Raw genomic sequence first — 21803 nt, 5'->3', positions numbered from 1 at the left:
ATCCAAGCAGATATTGCCCTGCAAATAAGAGTTATTAGGCAAAATTATATTTATGTCCTGTCCTAGATTAAGATGATTCTTTTTCAATTCCCACTTTAAGGACCTTCATTTAAACAAACAACAACAACAACAAAAAACCCTTGGCAATGAATCATTTATTCAACTGGTATTTATTGCACCTATAATGTTCTCAAGGATTGTTCTCAAATTTGAGATACATCACTAGACGAATATCCAAAAGGCCTGACCTGAAATTCACAGAACTGTGGACCGTAAGGGCCCAGCTTTTCAGGTGTCCACACTAATGGGCCAAGGATTGAGGACTGTGATCTGCTGAAAGCCTGCTTAACCGGGAGGGTCAGAAGGGGGCGCTGTTAGTCTAAGGAATAAAGGAATGAGACTACCAGAACGCTCAAGCGTGACCCCAGAAGCTGTTCTCCGGAACTAAATTAGTCCACTCTAACAAAGCCCTTAAAGTTCACAAAGCATCGTTATTTTTAACACTGCTGTGAACCAAGGCTGAGCTATCACATGCTGAGGAGATCAGCGGTAAAGAAAAGTAAATCTAAATTTAGGGACATTCTCTCACAGAAGAAAGAAATAATTCTTCTGTAAGCTTGATTAGTTTATCTTTTGATGCCTTTGGTTGCTGGCTTCATGGAGAAGTAAAGGTAATTATAAATGATTTTGATTTTTCAGTTGAAGTGATTTTTTTCTCCCCTTCTTGTATCAAGGACAGGCAGTTAGAACTTTTTAGGAAGCTTTTCTCTTTCTTCTAGAATCAGGAAAAGCATAGTGAGCCAATCACGATACCAAGGACGGGAGGTAACACACACAGTTCCAGGTGAAGGAGACTGGACATGGTGGAGTCGCAAGAGAGACGCCAGAAACGTGTTACCGATATCCTCCTGCGCTGACTCACTGCTTTCTAAGTCAGCTTCCCAAGAGCGACGCCTCGGGTCCAAGACTGTCACCATCAACGCCAAGAGCGGAACTACACGTCATATCCTCCCTCAGTGATTCATCCCTCAGCTATGCTATACAGCAAGCCACAGAAACACCTGCCGGCACACAGATTTAATTACCGTCGCAATCCACATCAACTCGGAAGGTACAGAACCATGGCACTGGAGAAACAGGGCCTCATTCAGCGAGAGACCTGTCTTGAAGTTGGCTAAGTAAAGGCGTAGAGACCTCCACCTGAACTAGAGATCTGCAGTAACACGCTGCGTACCAGGATGGGAAGGAAGGCGAGGAGGAGGGAGGGGGAAAAGGAGAGTGATAAGTACAAAGGTCTATAAAATCCCAGGCCTTGGGCTCTCCAAGGATAGTTCCAGAAAGGATAAGGTGTGACTTGTTATCCAGGACTGTGCTCTGTCTGGAAGCCTGCTCTGCAGTCAGTCCATATTCCACAGTATTTTGGTCACGTCTGCTCTGTTTTCTCATGCTGCTCAGAATGTCTCATAACTCATCTTTTTTTTTATTACAATGTCAGCACCCGTTATGGTTTTCCCCATTTTTTTTTTCAGATTCTGTTTTCCTTTAAGGGCAGGAAAGGTGTGACAGAACAGAACAAAGTCAAGAAATTTCCAGGAGAATACGGAAAAAAAAAAAAGAGAGAGAGTCTCATGTCCAAACCCATCCTAGCAAACACGGTAATGAGGCTTTGAGAAAGACTGCTGATTCGTGGGTTTTCCCCGTTTTCTTTTTATTTGTAGGCAATACATCTAAGGGTATCGATATAGTAAAACGTTTGGTCTGTGAAATACCATAATGATTAGCACCAAAAGGAGTCATGGAGCTTGTATGTTATTAAACAATTTTTACTGTTGGTCATGAGAAGAAGTTTTCGTTTTTACATCCCAAAGGTTTTGAAAGTGCTTGTGGACAGAAGAAACAACACTTTTCAAAATCTCCATGGGGTTATCCGTAAGGACCACAGAGACAGTGCTTGGCCTTTCCAGTTTTGGTTTCCCTGGTAGATGAGAGAACCATGGGCACCAGATTACCACTGAAGTCTAAAGAACAGCCCCACGTGTACCCGCTGACACACAGGCGGGATTCCCACAGTACGTGATCCCCTACACTGTGCTCAGGAATGCATTTTTACTTGCTTTTTTAAAAAATAAAAGCAACATGCTCTGCAGATCATGGAGCGCTTAGTGCAATTTTCTCCTTGCTCCAATGCCAGACTGCAAAAGGCTGGGACCGTTATGTGTTCTGCTGACGCTGGCCTGCAGTCGAGGCCCTTGGCCTGCATGCTTTGTAAGCTCTGGAGCCTACAGGAGTCAGAAGGTCCAAGAGCAGGCGCCACAGTCATTGCCAGACTCCCTAGCAACATACGGCCCACCAAGGCAACTACTGATTCCCTTTGATTCTCTTTGCCTCAGCCTTTAGTTGAAATTACAACAAGTCAAATAGCTGATGCTTTTCCCCTCGCCGGGTAAGGGTGAAGATACATTGTTCACCAGTGTGTTCTGTCTCGCTTCACTGATAAGCCGGCATGCTAAGTCAAGGAAGAGTTTCTCCACGTTATCAGATTCCTTGGCTGAAGTCTCCAGGTAATACATGTCCTGAGCCTCTGAGAATTCCTCTGCCCTCTGCTGGGAGACCTCTCTCCTTTCAGCCAGGTCAATCTTGTTGCCTAGAACAATGGTAAATTAGAGAAAGAATCGTCACTGGACTGTGTAGGCGGAGAAGCATCATGATTCAATTCCAGACTTGAAGTCAATGGGCAGATTACACAGATGGGCAGGCAAAGAAAAGCAAATGTGTCCCTGATTGCAGGAATGTCCATTCCAACATACCAGTGCCATCTGTAAGGACGAAGACTGGAAACAACCTACATCACTTGTATGAAGTACAACGTATGCACACAAGTATTCAACCCAGTAAAGAAAAGAAGCCGAAGAGAAATATTCTATACAATGTCATGAATCAAGTATACAAGTAAAGAAAGCAAAGCAGAGGAAAAGCATCATCGGCAACTGCCTAAATGGTACGATTTAAAAATTCCAACTCTTTGCTTATTTTTTAAGAAAATAATAAACCAAGATTGTGATTTAAAAGACAATGGCTGAGCCGGTCGGTGGTGGCGCACGCCTTTAATCCCAGCACTCAGGAGGCAGAAGCAGACGGATCTCTGTGAGTTTGAGGCCAGCCTGGTCTACAAGAGCTAGTTCCAGGACAGGCTCCAAAGCCACAGAGAAACCCTGTCTCGAAAAACCAAAAAAAAAAAAAAAAAAAAAAAAAGACAATGGCTGCAGCCCGGGGTGGAGGGAGTGGCGCATGCCTTTAACCCCAGCACTCCAGAAACAGGCAGAAGAGGAGCTCTGTGAGTTCAAGACCAGCCTGGTCTACAAAGTGAGCTCCAAAACAGCCAAAGCTGTTACACAGAGAAACTCTGTCTTGAAAAACCAAAACAAAAAAGACAATGGTTGCCCAAAAAGAGAAAGGTAGAGAGCATGGGGCAGAAACCAGACCTCTCTGAACATGTTCTGCCTTACAGATTTGACTTTAGAAGCTTACATTTTACATAATTAAACAATAGAATTATGTAATTAGCACAAAATTAAAATTTTAAATCAATTTGTAAGTATTAAACATATTTGTCATATAGAGGCATAGGTATAAACAATTTCAAGTAAATTGAAAACATGATTTCACCCTGCATCCTTAGGTGTTTAAGGACAAAAAGGATTTGAAGAACAAAGTCTTGGGCTCATTCAGTCATCATCTTGTAAAGGCAGAGCTGGTATTGGGATGAGGAGGCTGTTGTATATGTATTAAGGGGTAAAACGAGTCATTAATTATGCTGATGTCACTTGGAACTGGTATTTTTGACATGAGAAAGATGAAATACGGGTACGAGATTAATGATGCTAAGTAAAAAATTTGCAGTTTTAAATTATAGATCTAAGTAGCTGTATGAATAATTCATGGTATATTTTATCTTTTAAAAGTTTCCTAGACCTTTTTCTAGGCAGGCTGTCATGAGTCAACTACGCTACCTGGTAACACTGCTTAAAAGAGCCAATTGATAAGTTCCTCTGTGCGTGGATTAAAAACACCTAATAGAATGCCATAACACTGGAGGTTCCTGACTGTTGATTTCCCACTGAAAAAAACTCCCATAAGTTATGTTCTTGGAGCTGTTCCTATGGGACACAGAGGCCAGTGCATCTCTTGTACTTGTGACAGATGGACTTTGTCTCCTCATTCCTGGGTTGTCCAGGTCTGCCAAGAGGACTGTGACACCTAATGCCAACCTGCCACTGGGTCAGGTGAACAGTCCTGGATCTCCCTAAGTGAACATGATTTCATATGTGGCTTAAGATTGTCCTGTGAGTCAGAACACAACTTGCTGAACCTAATAAGACAACACAGTTCACCATATCCATGCATACATGTCGCTTCCAATGCCAAGAAGTTTAGAAATGGTGACCTACAAGCAAGGAGACCCCACCACTGAGGCTGGGGCTTCTAATTATAAACTCTCCATTAGACAGACATACCACCTCTTAAAGACACGGTCACTTCTAGGTCTGGGGCATGAAATGATATGGGCTGAGAATTTGCCTTATGTCACATTAGAGAGCAGGGAAATTATCTCAGACTCCCGGAGTTACGTCAAAAGGATTTGGGAGCTTATCTGAAGAAGCTCCCGTGTCAATGAGGGAACAAAGGGAAGCTGGGTGGTAATTTTTTTACTTTTACACCAGCAGTATCCACCATCCGGTAACACTTTCACCTACACTGATAGGAAAATCAGCAATATTTTTGTTTGTTTTTCTAAATTATCACTATGGAATAGAACTTACTTCATGTCCTCCCCGGTTATACAACTGAATGATGATTATATCACTCGGGTAACCGTATAGCATGTTCTTGGAAGCTACCGGCACATAAGAGTTACACGAGCATACATTTTATGATGCACTCAAATAAATCCCCTTCCCGATTAGCCTTTACTTACCCACTAGCACAGTGATAACCTTATTGCTAGCATACTGTTCTATCTCTCGCAACCACTCAGGAAGGCAACGGAAGGATTCCTCACAGGTGATGTCATAGGTAAGGATCAAGGCATTGGCGCTTCGGTAATAACTTTGGGTAATTGAACGAAATCTCTCTTGACCTGCAGTGTCCCAGATCTGTAACTGAAGAGGCATAAGACAGGGATCAGCTTGGCAGAGCAGAAAGCCAAAGAGCTTTAGCATTGGGTTGCTATAGCGAGTTGTTATAGCTCAGAAATGGGAACATCACCCAAATAATTTCATCCTTGTATTCTGCCCTGAAAACATTTATTCTTTTTGCAGTGAAGTGTTTCTGGTCTGGGGAAAGGGCATATTCTCTTTCCTGTTTTTGTTTGTTTAATTTAATGTTGACAGAGGTTTTTGTCCCGCCCAATCCTGCAGTCATTCAGTCCCAAAGAAACACACAGAGGCCTACATTAATTATAAACTGATTGGCCTATTAGCTCAGGCTTTCTTATTAACTAATCCTTACATCTTACAGTAACCCATAATTCTTGTCTGTGTTAGCCACGTGACTTGGTACCTTTTATTAGCAAGGCATTCTCATCTTGCTTCCTCTGTGTTGGGGTGACAACTGCAGACTGAGCCTTTCCTCTTCCCAGAATTTTCCTATTCTGGTGGCCCTGCCTCTACTTCCTGCCTGGCTACTGGCCAATCAGCATTTTATTAAACCAGTACAACTGACAAACCTTTACAGGGTACATGACCATTGTCCCACAGCACACTTGTGTTATAATAAGGCATGATAAGTCATCTACTATTTCTAAACGTAGCAAACCGGTGGTTAATAAGAAAGGAAGGAAATATTTCCCAAATCTTTTCCCTCAACCTCCCCACATAGATCACACAACAAATGATTCCTGTTTTCCAGACACAGCTCTAGATATAGGGCAGAGTGTTTATGGAGATAAAATATCACCATCAGCTTCCCTCCTAACTAAAAATCCCACAGGTAAATTAACCTTTTTACTATTTCCTCAGGTAAGGCCTTCTGGAACCTTCTGCCACCATCACATCCCTTGCTTCATATCATTTTTTTCATAGCAACTGACGTATCTTCAACAAGTATTTGAAATAGTTTGTTTAATGCCTGTCTGGCCCACTTGATTTACAGCTTCATAATAGGAGGAGGCAGGACCTTTACTCATCAAATATAGTATGCCTAAGACAGAAGGCAGATGCTGACGTTCTGAACTGATGATCTCAGGTGTTCCTCATTTAAATGTACATCCGCATCCCTTGGTGTCCCCCTGGCCCCATAGCAATTTTGTCGAAGACACTGAGTAGTGACCTGTAGCCCCTGCCGCAAGCGAGTGCACACATTATCCTTCGACTGGAAGTTGCGACAGCTCTTTGATGATATAAACCAAAGTCTGTGTGTGCTAAATGCAAACGTACACATGACTGTTTGTGCTGGAACAAAAGCTATTTCTCTTCTCTGCCTCAGAGTAGGGTCATGGTCCCCTTCTACCAAGATGTGCCGTAGCATAGCAGACTATTGTTAAAGCCCGGTTCAGCCTCTAAAACACTTTTGACTGGATTTAGATACTGTAGATCATTAGAAAACACTGTGTTCATGACTGGAACATCTTGGAAACTGATTTAAGCATCATAATAGTTACCAAAATAGGGATTACATGGCCTTGCCAAGATACATGCCACCTTCCCATAGAAGACGGCCTGCGTCTCGCCTGACTGCTGATGATTAAGGATGTTTATCTTCCATCGTCTATCGCTCAAATTAGTTTCACCACATTTCTCTGTAACCCACTGTCTCTTTTCATCCTTTGCAGAGCACTGCATATAACATTGACTAAAACACAATCCCGAGATCACGGTCCACAAAGAACCCAAATCCACCACTGATTAGCAGCGTCCTCTCAAAGAGGAACCGGAGTGTCTCCAAATGTCGGTCTACCACCTGTCAGGGTGTCACCCACATGGCACTCACGGACTTCCTCGCCACGCTCACCTACACAGCGCAGGGCTACGACACTGCTCACCTGTTCTCCCACTGTACTGCTACCACCTGCCCATGACAGCAGCGTCCTGTCATGGGGTTGCTAGGCTGTCCTCTTAAGTAGATTATGTTCTTGGAGGATCAACGTTATCTCTTTGCCTTCACATCTTAGTTTCCTTCCTAACGTAGTACATCGTGGGCACAGTCGAATGATGGTTAACGAGATGAACACAGGATTGCAGAATCACAAAGGGGGAATCGCTTAGCTATTCTTTGACGATTAGTGGGGTTTGAAAGAGCTGAGACAAAATGTTATCGGAGCTGGATATCAGTAAGTCCCAAAAGTCAGTGATGCTTCTCCTACCACGCTGCTCTGCACAATGCATCTACTATAACACGAGATGGGCAGACAGATCCTCAAAAGAATTAACATTTATACCTACGTTCATGAATCTCCTATCTGTGTAAGGTTCAAGTTAAAACCACCTCTTATGTCAGGCGGTGGTGCTGCAGTGCAGGCCTTTAGTGCCAGCACTCGAGAGGCAGAGGCAGGTAACTCTCTGTGAACTCAAGGACAGCCTGTCCTATAGAGCTAGCCAGGGCTACACAAAGAATTCCTATCTTGGGGGTTGAGGGAGGCTGACCTCTTTTAATCAGTCTAAGGTCAAAAAGTAGACTGACCTTACATTTTTATTATTGCTCGTTAACTTGCGATAGGCTGAAAAAAATCAAAGGGTAAGATTGAATATCACCGTTCTACAGCTTTTTCCTTCCGCATAGTTTTTATATATATATATATATATATATATATATATATATATATATATATATCTTTTTCTACATGTTGGGTTACAAATAAATCACAGGCAGCTTGAACTGGATCGGCCAGCTCCCTTTTCCTATGAAATGCTGGAAGTCTAAAGAGGTCTTAATGGCAGCAACTGAGCTGTGAATATGAAGATGAGTAAGTTGAAAACCCCTGCTCTTGGGGAATCTGTGGTCTTGTGGTGGAATCCAATGCCAAAAAAATGGAACTTTAGCCATGTAATAAGCACTGAAAAATGAGGTCAGGGTTAGCAAAATGATTCAGTGGGGAAGGGCCAAGTCTGATGCCCACACTCCACACGGTAGAAAGAGAGAACCCTTACGAGTTGTTCTTTGGCCTTCACAAGCGACCTGTGCTCATGTACACACACATATACATACACACAGAGAAATAAAAATAAATATTTAAAAATTAAATTCATTGTTTCCAAAAACAGAATAAATTGAAACTAAGAAGTTTCAATAACTGAATGGCAGTAGTAAACATCAGCAAACTTACCTCCTTTTGTGTGTGTGCATGCGTACGTGTGTGTGTGTGTGTGTGTGTGTGTGTGTGCGCGTGCGTGTGTGGGCACATGTGCAAGTGAGTACAGGTGACTGTTAAGTGTCAGCTAGAAGAAAGTATCAGTCGTGGGTAGCCCTACATGCTGGAGACCAAACTCAGGTCATATACGAAAGCAGTATGCACTCAATCTCTAAGCCTGCTCTGGGACCTTCACTCCATCTTTCTTCCATCACCCCCTTTCCTTGCTGCAAGGTGAGAGCCTACTGCGCCTCCATTCCTCTCTTAGCTTGCAGGAGACCCCATGGAGCTAGAAGGGTGATAGCAAGCGTGGTTTAGAGCCTGCTTGTCTCCCATCCAGGCTACAGCCATGATTAAGTAAATTAATTAAGTAACCCCTGAAGCTTGTATAATAAGGACAATACCACCCACTTCCCAGAGATCATACTAAGAACTAAAGTGACAATGGCAACATATGTAAAGGCATCTGTCAGAGACGCAGACTCAGGATACATACTCAAAGCACATACTACCCCCTGTTTCTGGACAACTGTATTTCTTCTAAGTACCAAGCCATCTAGAAGCCACCAAGTGAAGACCGAGTAGAGGTCAAAAGTCCTCTCTTGAACCTCTAGAGATTGAAAGCAAAGACAGAGTGGGAGGAAAGATGACTTTCATAAGCAAGTCATGTGACTGAATCACCTACACTGCCTGCAAGGAAATGTGGGCATCAGGAGGCAAAGAGAAGAGAACAATATTGATCCAGCTTTGAAATCCAAAGAGAAATTCCTACTCGGTCTTCACATCACTTCTGACATGACAGGAAAACGTGCTTTCCCCACCACCTTCTCTGGATAAACACATCCTCCCTAAACTGCTTCAGGGTATTTTCTTTCTTTTCTTTTGAGACAGGTCCTCGGGTAACCTAGGCTTGCCTACATTAAGGATGACCTTGAATTTGCAGTCGCTGCACCCGACCCCCAGGTGGGCCACAGGTGCTGGTGGTTGGCTCCAGTACCCTGCCAGCTGAGCTCTGCCCCGTGGATCATTTGCAATGTGGGGTTGAATGAAGCTGTTTAATAAATGTTATGAAAACTGCCTGTGCTTCCTCCCCTAAACTCTCAGAGAACACACCAAAAGTTTATTAAAAATTTAGCTTCTTACCTTTACTTTCTCACCATTAATCTCCACTGTCTTAATCATAAAATCGACTCCAATTGTGGCCCCTTGACCTGGGGGGAAAAGACCCTGAGGAAGAAATAACGGCAGTCAGATTTAAGCACAGCTTCCAACTCAGTGGACTCTCCTCACCGCCCACCCGTCCTCCGACTGACGTGACTGGTATTAGAGTACTCTGCTTGGTGTCCTGTTTGGAGGGGAAGGGAGGAGGGGACAGGAGGATGCCGGGAGAAATGTTGGCAGGAGCAAACACAGAAAAGATGCCAAAGCAAGAGGCTGACGGCACAGAACACCTTGAAGGGGCAGTGAGCAGGGCTGGTCTTAACAAAGAAGACTCGCCACAAGGCTTAAGAGTGGGGAGGACTGCGTCACCAGAAGGACATCGGGACTGCACGGATGGGGAAAGTAAAGGTGAGCCTGGATAAAACAGAGGGAGCGTGGAGAGCTCTGCTAAAGAAGAAGAATGACAGAAAGGCACAAAGTTTCTGGGTTCTTCTGGGCCCTCAGGACAGTCACCATCCTGAGGTCCATTGGACCACCCACACAAGTACACACAATCCGGACAGACACACGCACACATTTATACACAGCCCTGATGGGCATGCACACAATTATGTAATTCACACAGACACACACAATTACACAGTTCAGACACACACACACACAAGTACACAGTTTAGATACACACACAAGTACAGAGTCCAGATAGACACACACACAAGTACACATAGCTCAGATGGATACACACACACAAGTACGCAGTCCAGACAGACATACACAATCACACCCAGTCCAGATAGACAGGCACAGAATTACACAATCCAGATGGACACACACACACAGTTACAGAGTCCCAATGAATGACTCTGAGAAATGAAGTCCTTATAAAGACAGCAGAGTAGAGGCAGAAGAGGCAGCAGGTGACCCCAGACAAACCACTCCCCCATCTAGACCTCAAACATCAATGTGTTTGAAGTTGCTGTAACCATGAAATAGGAGAAAACTACTTTACCTTAAACTGGAAACATAACACTTTCAAGAGAATAGGCACTTTAGCCAAACAGCACATACAATGCAGTTGACTTTTTCATATTTCCTGTAAGCTTAGGGAGATGGCTGGGGTAGCAAGGACTTCCACCAAGAAAAAAAGTCTTTACCTAGTCTCTTCCCTCTTCAGACTGCAGAATTCCAAGAATAAAGCAAAATGGACTTTATTAGCTCTTGCAGCTAAGACTGGGACATCTTTAATTAAATCCATTCCCTAACAAGAGAGTTCCTTAGTTAAGTTTGAACTCAGAACCCTGAGCTTCAAAGCAAAAGCAGAAGCGTCACTGCATGTCTGCAGGTGATGTAAACATAAACCTTCATAGATTTGTTGACAAATATCGCATCGATTTTCCTTTTTTGGCTTGGCTCAGACAGAAGGCTGCCAAGCTTCAGCTTTATGGCTCCAGCTCTTTGCAAATGCCAAATTAAATAAATAAATAGAACAAATCTTTCCCAAGGCCCCCACCCCACTGTGTTCCCCAAGCCTTCCTATGTAAAATCCAGCTGAATCCAATTCATTTTAACTGCTTACTAAATAATAAAAACACACATAATCCTTCCTGTCTGTGAAATATGAACTTTAGATAAAATGGAAGGGACAGAGAGAGGAAAAGTGGTCAGAAAAGAAAAATAAGAAAAGCCTGCTTGTTGGCAGAATTACTGATCAAAAATAAAAACACTGCCATTTTTATTTATTTATTTCTCTTTATGATTTTAAAGAGAGCGGTCCCAGAGGTTAGACAACTTGAAGATCACTGGTCCAAAAAGCAGGAGACCAGGGCCCAGGCTTTGCCCAGCTATACGTCTCATGATCATAAGCACGTCACTGGGTCCCTTTGCATCTGTAGGAGAGGGCTGAATAATTTCTAAGGGACCTTTCAGGAAAATGACACCATCAAGCAAACTCTAAAAAAAAAAACCCTAAGAAACAAACCTTTCGCTATGGAAAATCTGTGGGCGTGTCCTCCTTACAGAAGCAAGACAGACTGCTAAAGTTAGGTGGATGTAAAACCAGCTGGAGTTTCCAGTGTCTCTGCGTGACAGCTGTCTGAACTCCAGATGTTGCTTGGCTTTTGACTTTTGATTTCATCAGACCAAGACTTAATGAACACATGGGCTCCTGCCTGTGGTCACGCCACATGGGAAAAACCTTGACATTTCCAGCAGCCGTGAGCCCTGAAGCTGTTTGGGTTGCCCCATCTGTCACTCCAGTTTTCCACAGACAGACAGACGGCAGTGAAGGGGGCGGGGTGGGGGAAGGCCTGGTTAGTGAAGGCAGGCGCCTCAAGACTAGCACCTGGCCACTGCTCTTTCCACGAGGTCACCTTAAGCCCCAGAAGAGCTCAACTGGAGGTTCCCAAGGCCCCGTCACAAAAACATGCCATTTACATGATGATCCAGAAAGGGGCATCGTTTGGATTTTTCAGTGGGGAAGAAAATCAACTTCAGAATGATTTTTTTATACTAATTTCTATATAAAAACAAACTTGTAAACCTTGACCAGTGATTCTCAAGAGGCCAACCCTGGGGGGGGGGGGGGGGGACTCGCATTTGGGTCCTACGAGAGAGAATCAAATCAGAAGGCATATTCAGTTAGGTTCAGGTTCGTCTCTGCCCTCAGCTCATCCCTGCTTAAGAGACTTAAACAAGCGGGTCGTTTGGTTATAAACCCAAAGGGTTCACTGTGGTGTCTGCATGAGAATGGACACACGCAGGGGAGTTGAGGTTTAATCCCTATTGGCCTCGGTTTAATGTCCAGATTAATTTGTTTCCACCTTCAGATGATTATCAACTATAGACCTATTTCTCAAGCCAAGTCTATTTTTGATACCGCACACTGAAAACAAAACCACCTGTCCCTTTTGTATGAGGAAGCAAGATGAGGTGAGGGAGAAGCCCTCATCACCATGCTCTGTCGGCCGATTTAGAAAACCTTCGGCTACAAACTTGATGGAGCTTTCGAAGGTGCCGTGAGAACCTGCAGCCCAGAGGTCAGCACTGGGCCCAGTCACCCATCCAGAGAGGCTCACTGGGAGATAAGTGAGACCAACAAACCCAACCCCGGATTCCAGACTCCCTTACCTGAGTGAATCGTCGGACTAGGCACGTCTTCCCCACTCCGGCGTTGCCAATTAAAACAATCTTGAAGAGGAAATCATAATCTTCCATACTCATTTACACGGCTGCAAGCAAACACAGGAAACAGTGAGCAGGGCCCGGCAGACGTCCCTGGGAACTTGGGCTGCACCAGCCCCTGCTCCGCAGAAGCGAGCGCTCTGACTCATGTGAAGAGCAGCTGAAGGCTCCCCTCTGGTGACGCTGCCAGCGAAAGAGGAACATAGGTGTTTGGTCCCAGGCGGACTTCATTCTCCTGAGGTACCTCCAGCTGCAGGAGGCAGATGACACACATCGCCCTTCCACCTGGTAACCTTTAACCCTCCAAGCTGTCGGGTTATCGGTCTTCAAGCAATAAACAGTGTGTTTTCTTTTTGTGTGGAAAGCCAGGCTAGCCGGGAGGACAGACAAGCCGGGAGAGAGGAGAACCGTCCAGAGAGAGATTAAGACAGCTAGTAGTAGGCTGTGTATGAAGGAAATGAGAGCTGCCAGGAGAGCAAATGAAAGGGAGGAATTATAAAAGGCCCCTCACTCTCATGCAAGTCCTAGGTTCTTGGGGCTCAAACCCTTCCCCGGCTCTCCATTTCTGTCTCCTACCACCCACACCGGTGCTAAATGACCTCCAATGGCGCCTGTCTTCCAATTGCAACAAGCTGTGCTAAATCCTCTCCGCCTTCTGAATTTTTCTCCAAGATCCGAGTCCCCCAAAGCGCACACCTCTCGTTTTCTCTGAATCTCACCGGTCTCCCTCAACAGGCTGGTAAAAACGAAGTGAGGGCTGCTTACCATTCCTCCGTGCCAGAACTTCACTTACCATGCGTATTTATTTCGTCAAATGTCCGCCTTATCCTTGCGGGAAGAGACAATGCTTTTGGGCTCTATTTCCTAACCCTAGAACAGAGTCTCACTTAGTAAATGTCTACTCTGTAGACAGAAAGACTTATTAATGGGCATATCGCTTAGCTGCGGGCATCTTCTTCTCTGATTGTGCTAAGAATATTACCATTGTGTAACTTAGAGGATCACCAAGATTAAAAACAAGCAAACACAAAGCTAAAGTCTCGCAGACCTTGGTACCCACCAAGCCCCGTTCTTATGGAGCCAATCAATCTCAGAGTCTCCTGAGTTGTTTCGCTAGCACCTGGACACATCTGCCCCAAGGCCAACAAGAGAAGTGTAAATACCAACTAGGAAGTAGAGGAACAATCTCACACTCAGGAGGCCAGGCTAGAGGAGGTCTAAGTTTGAAGCCAAACTGGGCTATGTAAGGAGACTGGATCTCAAGCAACAAACAAACAAACAAGAGAGTCAAGGAATAACTCTAGCTAACTGCTGAGGATCATTGTGTCTTAGGCAGAACAGGACGAACTGTAGTGGTATTTCACTTGTATTTTAATAAATAAAACCTGCGTGAAAGCCATAAAAGCATAAAAGCCCCAGTGCGATTAAAGGCAGGCATCTCCCAGTTTCTATGGCAACTAGTGTGGCTCCTGGGATTAAAGGTGTGTGTTACCACTGCCCGGTCTGTAAGGCTGACCAGTGGGGCTGTTTTACTCTCTGAACTTCAGGCAAGCTTTACTTATTAAAATAAAGTTGAAACGCCACCACAACGAATAGTCTCTGGGGGGGAGAAGAGAAGGGCAGCGAATGGTGGAGAGAGGGGTTCTTAGCAGCTTGAGGGGAGGAAGCATCAGGCTTACTCGTACCAGGAGACCTAAATCTCAGCGACAAAGGATGGCAGGTGGATGAACCTGCCAAGTAGGGGGATTTGTATGTGGATTTCAACAGTCCTTGGAAGATGCCTGACAAACAACAGGCAGACAGACTCACAGGGTTCTGTCTCATATCCCTGGAACTGTGGAGGAAAGCCACGTCTCTGTGCAAGAATCCGAGCCCGGGAACAGTGACCCCACCGCCTATACGCCTTGCACTATACTTAACCTTGTTATCTATTTCCTCATTTTCAATAGTCCATGAGGCCGGGCGATGGTGGTGCATGCCTTTAATCCCAGCACTCGGGAGGCAGAGGCAGGCGGATCTCTGTGAGTTCGAGGCTAGCTTGGTCTACAAGAGCTAGTTCCAGGACAGGCTCCAAAGCTACAGAGAAACTCTGTCTCGAAAACACACACACACACACACACACACACACACACACACAAAAAGAAAAAAAAAAAAACCCAACATCAATAGTCCATGAGGCTGATGTCGATTAATGCTGAATGTAACTTGAGCAAGCTGAGGTTGAGAGATTAGCTCCAAATCCTAACAGCCAGATTTTAAACTCAAAAGACACTAGTAATCAAAGAAATTCTAACTGTAAAAAGCAAAGAGACCAGGGTTCAAATCCTGGCTGTTGAATTTTCTCAGTCTGTGCCTTTGGGCAAATGATTTGTCTTGTCCACTAACAAAATGGAGCTCATCACACCTATATCACTGAATTACGATGGCTGACAAGATCAGAAGTCTTGAGGACAGTATCCGGTCTTAGTAAAGCCCACTCCTTAAGATGGTTCACAAGTTTCCCACTGTCTACTTTCCGTCTCTGTGGCGAGAGTCACATCTCACCACCTCCTCACAGCCCTCACAAGGTGCACTGGTTTTCCCCAGCTCCCAAACACCACAGCTCGGCTTTGCGCCTCACCCCTTTCTGCAGAGAGACCTCCCCCGGCCCAGCTAGCTTTCACTTCTGCTTTAGAGCTCAGCTAAGCATCGCACGCTTTAGAGCGTTTCTCTGACCTGAAAGGAGGCCTGCCCCGCCCCCCATTTCCACTCCCACAATGCCTCCTTCCTCTTAGACCGCATCAGGCACCATGATTTCCTTAACCACGTGTATCTGTCCTCCACCGTCCCTCAGCATCACGGTGCGGCTTAAACACAAGAACTCACAACGCGTGCGCGCTGTGTCTGGCTGAACCACGGCCCTGAAATCAGCACCATCAGCACCATCTTCTCCATCATGGTCGTCATCATGTCACCATATTGATTACTGAACCTCACAACGGTCCTGCGAGGCACTGCTGACATTTTTAACTTGACAGTTAGAAGGTGTGGAGGCACAAGAAAAGTTAAGTAAGAAAAATATCATGACGTATCCCTAGATTTCGTTTTCTATTCAACTGAAACTTGATAATTATATTGTCAGGGCCTTAAAAATATTCCTTTATTGGGGTAGAGGATGGGAGGGAAGGAGGGAGGGGAAACTGGCTGAGATGTAAAATAAGTAAATAAATTTTAAAAAATATTCTTTTATCTCCAGCTGCTGTTCCTCGTGAGACCTGTGCTGATATGAATTTTTAAAGACAAATATAGTATTTCTTTATGAATACTCTTTTCTCTGAAAACATTTAAGAATGTCATTTTTCCCTTGATGGCCCGTAGTACAGCAATTTCATGTATTCTTAGTTTGGAAATATTGTAATAAAATAGGTTTCCAACTCATAAAAAGAAAGCACTGAGCTCCTACAGTTTATAACTGGAGGACCTGAGAGTCTAATTCCATCTCGGCTCCGTTGTCAACAGTGACTTTCACCAGGCTGGTGCACGGGAAGGGCTCCAGGGAGAAGTGACGGACTGAACAAAGCGGTGTGTGCCCTTTCGACGCGGGCCCTCCCTTTCCTATCCCCTCTCTTGTTTCAGGTTCAAACCTTTCCTTATCACATCATGCTACCTAAAGCAGACTCACGGCTAAGCTCTTGATAAATCCGTGGGAGAAGGTACGCCAGTTCAAAACCTGCTGTGAAGACTGAGAAGAAGGAACCGCATCGGTAATCCCAGAACGCGGGAGGTGAAGGCAGGAAGACTAGCAAACTCAAGGCCAACCTGGTCTACACTAGGAATCCCAGGCTAGCTAGCCAGAGCGACACACTCTGCTCGGAAACAGACTTGGAAAAGTGAAAAGAAACCTCAGTTCTGAGCACAAGAATCCGTGTGGACCAGGACTCGTGCCTTTCGTGAGTCAGACGCTGGAGTCGTGGGACTGGGCTGCAGCCTTTTCCTGTGCATAGACACCCTGACACACTTTTATTTCTAATATATGACAGATGTCAAAGAAACAAAACAAGAAACTGAGGGGGAAAAATGTCCAAAGGAAGGTTATCAATGCCCGAATTACACCTTTGATACGAAGGAAAGGGAGAGGACCAATTACAGCCAGCCTGGGTTCGCATGATTACCACCTGGACCAAATTACAAAACAAAAGATAAGATATTCTTTCTATAAGAAAGTAACTGTAACGCTTTGTTGAATATTTCTGTGTATCTGTCTTTGGGTCTAGAGAGTCTCACATGCGAACTACACATTCTTCCACTGAGCTACGCTCCAACCCTGAACGTTTTTTTAAAGGAACTCGGGGGCAAACATGGTTGGTCTCAGTACAGCCACAGGCTTTGCGTAGTTAAGCCAGGACTGTGCACTCCAGGTTACAGGCCGAGGTGACGGCTCCACTTCCAAGAACACATTACATCTCTAGGGAAGTCCTTCTGTTTGCGCCATAAAGTAACCAGCCCAGGGGTTGCCAGTCACTGTGATGAGGAGTATCCCAGGAGGGGGACCTCAGAAACTGATTAGTCCCACTCCAGAGTGACGGTAACAATCGTACTATGTCTGCAGAGCAAGTGTGTTGCAGGATGTGCTACCGACCTAGCATATTATACGAATTCCCATTCTGCTAACAACAGTAATAATAGCTGGCCCTTGAGGCTTCTTGTGCCCTGGGCCTTCTCCTCCATGTATTGACCCACAGGAGCCCCACGACAACGCTATGATGCAGGCACTCTGATCACCTAAGAGCCGCTGTGACTCACAACAGAGTACTGCCACCTCCAGTCTTGTGATTGACAGAGTGGCTGTCTGAAGTTCAGCTGAACGGTCGCTATGCCCTTTGAACACAGTGATCTAGAAAGTCCTTGCCGCTAAAGCATGAAACCAGGACTGATGGTCTGCACGCGGACTCCAGGACTTCCGCTGCTCTTCACCACGGTCCCCTCCCCCAGCACTTAGATCCCCTCAAATACCACTCCCGTAACTCATTTGCCATCCACCTGAATAACTAAGTACCAGGCACGGTGGGGGCGGGGGGTTGGGAATAAACAGGAACACCGAGATGAACAAGTAAAATCCCAAATACTGTGATTAGCACACTAGTTCTAAGCAAACGGGTACGCCTGTGGGATCCGAAAAGGACAAGAAAATAGAAGAAGAAAAAGAGGAAGGAACTGTTGAAAGGTATACAGGAAATGAAATTAAGTATGTTTTTAAAGGCTTTAAAAAAATCATCTAGAGTAACAGACTTGGCAACATGTGCCTTTTTAAAGCATACTTAGAACCCTATGTTCACCGTTATATCCATATAGTTTCCCCTGGCCCTTTAGGGCTCAGTACAACAGATAGGCTCAGAAGCCATGTCCCCTTCTCTCTGTTCTGAACCCCAGCTGTCCCCAGTACTACGGAGAGGACTTGACTTTGCTCAAAAACTGTGTTCTTAAGACTACCATGGTAGATCTATGTGACCCAGCACTTGAGGTGCTGAGGCAGGAGGTACACCCAGAGTTCCAGGCCAGCATAGGCTACACAGTGAGACTCTGTCTCCAAACAACTGGAAGAGGGAGAGGAAAGAATGGAGGGAGAGGGGTTAGGAAAAAGAGGGAAGGAGAGGAAGGGAAGAAGGCAAGAATGTGGGTCATACCTACTAGAAGCTAGCACTGGGGGGCGGGTATCAAGAGCCATCCTGGGCTCCATAGCTTAGGGGGTACCTTGAGCTTCAGAGTGAGCTTCTGTCTCGAAGAAAAGGAAAAGGAAGGGAAAAGAGGAAGAGGAAAGAAGAGAGGAAAGGAGGGAGGGAAAAAGAAAAAGGAAACTGTGTCTCAGGCTATTTTCTCTTCCCAGGGCCTCCCCTTAGTCTGTAAATGCAGCAGGCTGGTGAATAAGCACCAAATCCATTTCCAAAAAGCATGCCTCATCCAGGTAATGAAGTTGAGAGCCGTATAAAGTTTTCTAACCCAGAAAATTGAGATGATACTAAATTCCCTATCGTCGAGTTGCAGAGCAGTAAATAAAATATGGCCATGTGTCCCTTTGAATACATGATAATCAAATGTGTTTGTGTCAATTCTGATGAGTGCAGATACTACAGACACAAAGGGGAAGGAACTTATCTATAATCTCTTCTGGGCACAGCTCGTTTTCATTTTTATACACACTTTTCAAATCTTTTAACTTGCACAGCCTTATGTGTGTGTTTTATTGTCAAATTGTGGATTTTTTTAATTTTTTTAATTTTTTTAATGATTCATTTAATTTTATGTACATTGGTGCGAAGGTGTCAGATCTCGTGGAACTGCATTTTCAGACAGTTGTGAGCTGCCATGTGGGTTCTGGGAATTGAACCTGGGTCCTCTGGAAGAGCAGTCAGTGCTCTTAACCGCTGAGCCATCTCTCCAGCCCTCAAATTGTGGATTTAAAAACCAAGGGTTGCACAGCGTTACAGACGGGCTCTGGGGCTGCTGGTATTTTCTATCCGAACTCATGGTCTGCATGGAAATGGCCACCAGACACACTCCACACCGGCTCAGTGTCACGGCTACTCAGGACAAGAGACAAGTGTGTGCTAAGGTGGCCTCAGTGACACCATCAAGAAATATTCAGTGGTGTCACCCAACCCAGGAGCTTCAGATATTCTGACATAAATAAAAAAATAACAATAAACAACCAACACTCTTTAACCCTGGGAATTCTTTCCTCACATAAACCTGTAAATGTCTCCTGGCACTGTGGTACCATGAAGCATTAGGATGGTTGGTGTTGTTCTATAGAATTTGAAATCAGGACTTCCAGGTAGGATTGGCAGATAGGAGAAAAGAAAATGCAGCAGAGAGCCAGGATAGAACTTAAATTTCAATTTCAGATACTAATAAGTATGTTTTATTCACACACATAATCGTATGTACGCCTCCCAACAAATACTGTGTGAGACACACACAAAAACTTCCTTGTATGTGTGGTGACAGGAATGGGCCCAGCACATACCAACCTGAGCTACTTATGCATATGAGTAATGTTTCGAATATAAGTATGGCCCGGACGTTATATGGGACATACTTACACCAAAAATGTTGTTTATCTGAAACTCAAAAGTGACTGAGTATCCTTTATTTTACTACCCAAAAAAGTGTGAACAGTCAGGTCATGCTAGAAACAAGCCTGTAGGTACAACACTCCCACCCAGAAGCTGTGGAAGATAAGAACAGGGCATGACAGACAAGAAATCTCTGGCAGATCCAAAAGGACCAAATACTGAATAATGAAGGCAACCAATAGAATTTCAAACTAGTATTACTAGGTTGGAGTTCTTCAGGATCAGGATGAGATTCTAGCAGAGATCAAACTGGTTACCCAGCTTGGCAGGTAAGGCCACCTCTCCTCAACAGCCCCTGAGCTTGAGCAGTGAGGATGCTCCTCCAACCCCAGCCCTCCAGTGTCGGTCTGGTGAAGGCTGTGCAGGTTCATCACCCTGCTGCCCTTAGGGACAAGGGCGGACAGTGCTTCAACAACTCCCTCTTCTTTGCTGAACCTGCTACTGTGCCCAATGAGTATATATTAAACTGAAAGCTTTTGATCCATCTTTCCCTCCAACAAGGGTCTGTCCCAGGGAGCTCATTATTGCTTAATTACAAGGATGCGATTACTAACCATTACTAGAATCAGTGCTGCAATCTCGCTTGCTTTACATCGGATGCTAATTTCGTATTATTGCAAGTTAATGATTCTCCTCGGCCATCGATGTCACACGCCCACCTGGGCTGGGTTACTCCTCTTGCATCAGGATATAAACCCCAACATTTTGTTACGTAGCCCTTTACAGGGCTATAAATATCTTAACATGTGATCTAATAGGGCCCTCTGGCAACTTCATGATCTAGACTGCATCGTTCATCAGGTTAGGAAACGAGAGGTTAGATAATGGTGTGACTCACTTTGAGTCACACCAGTGAGTCAGTCACAAGGTAACTACTTCAGCCCTGGAGACCTTGTTTTGCCAAATACAATATGTTTTCTCGGGTTTCTGGGAATTTAGATCATGATCTTCAGGCACTGTGTCAGGAGCGGGGCTAAATTTTTCCACGCAGAACTCTATTTAATCTTTTCAGCAGCCCGTTAGATAGGTATCGCTATTCCCAATACGAACATAGGAAACTGAGGCTTCTAGAGGTTAATCTGTTAAAAAAAAAAATCAAAGAGCTGGGAGACGGCCCAGCGGTTAAGATTACTTTCTGCTCTTCAAGAGAACAAAGGTAGGTTCTCAGAATCTACCTGCTAGGGTGGCAGGTCAGGGGGAACCTGGACACAGAGACACAGAACACACACCTATAATTGCAGCTCCAGGGATCCAATGCCCATTTCCGGTCTCTGCAGGCACCTTCACACACACACACACACACACACACACACACACACACACACACACACACTTTTTAGCACCTTAAAATCATACAGTTAATGAGTAAAAGGGCACCTACATTCATTCAATCCAGATCTTAACCGTGCGCGGTGGTGCCCTTCTGGTTCCAGCACTCTAGAGGCTAGCCCAGGCAGACAGTTACAAGTCCAGGGCCAGGCTGGTTACATATTATATTTGTGACGGTGGTTATGTGAACAAACTAAAAGTCCATTTGCACAGAAATGGTTATACCGTGCACAGCAACCAGACATTAATGAACCACACAGCTTCACACAGCTTTCTGCAAAATTTATTAAATAAAGCAAAAGGAAGAAGGGGGAATAGTAATGAAAAGGGGGAAGGGGATATAGTTTTACATCTGTAAATGTCATAAAATATTTCTGGAATGGCACGAAACAAACTGGCAACGCAGTTGGCCCCGGAGAGGCTGTGAGAGTTAGCTTTCTCTAGACAAGAACATAACCGCCAACTCTCAAATTATATCCTCTTCTCTTCTATGAAGGCTCCAGAGACACATGGAAAGCGAGACAGCTTTTCTCATACATTGAGAGATGATCCTTTAAAGTATCTGCTTGGAGGCTGGAGCTTTAGCTCAGTTGGTGAAGTGCTTGCCTACATTCGGAAAGTCCTGGGTTCAATTCCTGGATAATCTTGGTTGTCAACCTGACTGCATGAAATCAACT

General features: G+C 44.7%; 1 protein-coding gene across 2 annotated transcripts in view; it reads right to left on the bottom strand.

Moving 5' to 3' along the window:
- Positions 1-1677: 1677 nt before the first annotated feature.
- Rab30 (RAB30, member RAS oncogene family) overlaps positions 1678-21803 on the bottom strand; it is a 76966-nt gene continuing 56840 nt past the window's right edge. Inside the window, exons 2-5 of one of the 2 annotated variants that reach the window (XM_038313549.2) lie at positions 12632-12732; positions 9488-9571; positions 4976-5159; positions 1678-2644 (exon numbers count right to left, since the gene is read on the bottom strand). In XM_038313549.2, the coding sequence (XP_038169477.1) occupies positions 2394-2644; positions 4976-5159; positions 9488-9571; positions 12632-12724 (612 nt within the window). In that variant the 5' untranslated portion in view covers positions 12725-12732 and the 3' untranslated portion in view covers positions 1678-2393. Of the gene's footprint in view, positions 2645-4975; positions 5160-9487; positions 9572-12631; positions 12990-21803 lie in introns of those variants that run through there. The other variant, XM_042056033.1, reaches the window with a different exon arrangement.

Source organism: Arvicola amphibius, chromosome 12, assembly GCF_903992535.2.
Source record: "Arvicola amphibius chromosome 12, mArvAmp1.2, whole genome shotgun sequence".
NCBI lineage: Eukaryota > Metazoa > Chordata > Mammalia > Rodentia > Cricetidae > Arvicola > Arvicola amphibius.
The sequence above is the reverse complement of the archived record's forward strand: the minus strand, read 5'-3'. Positions and strand labels throughout refer to the sequence as shown.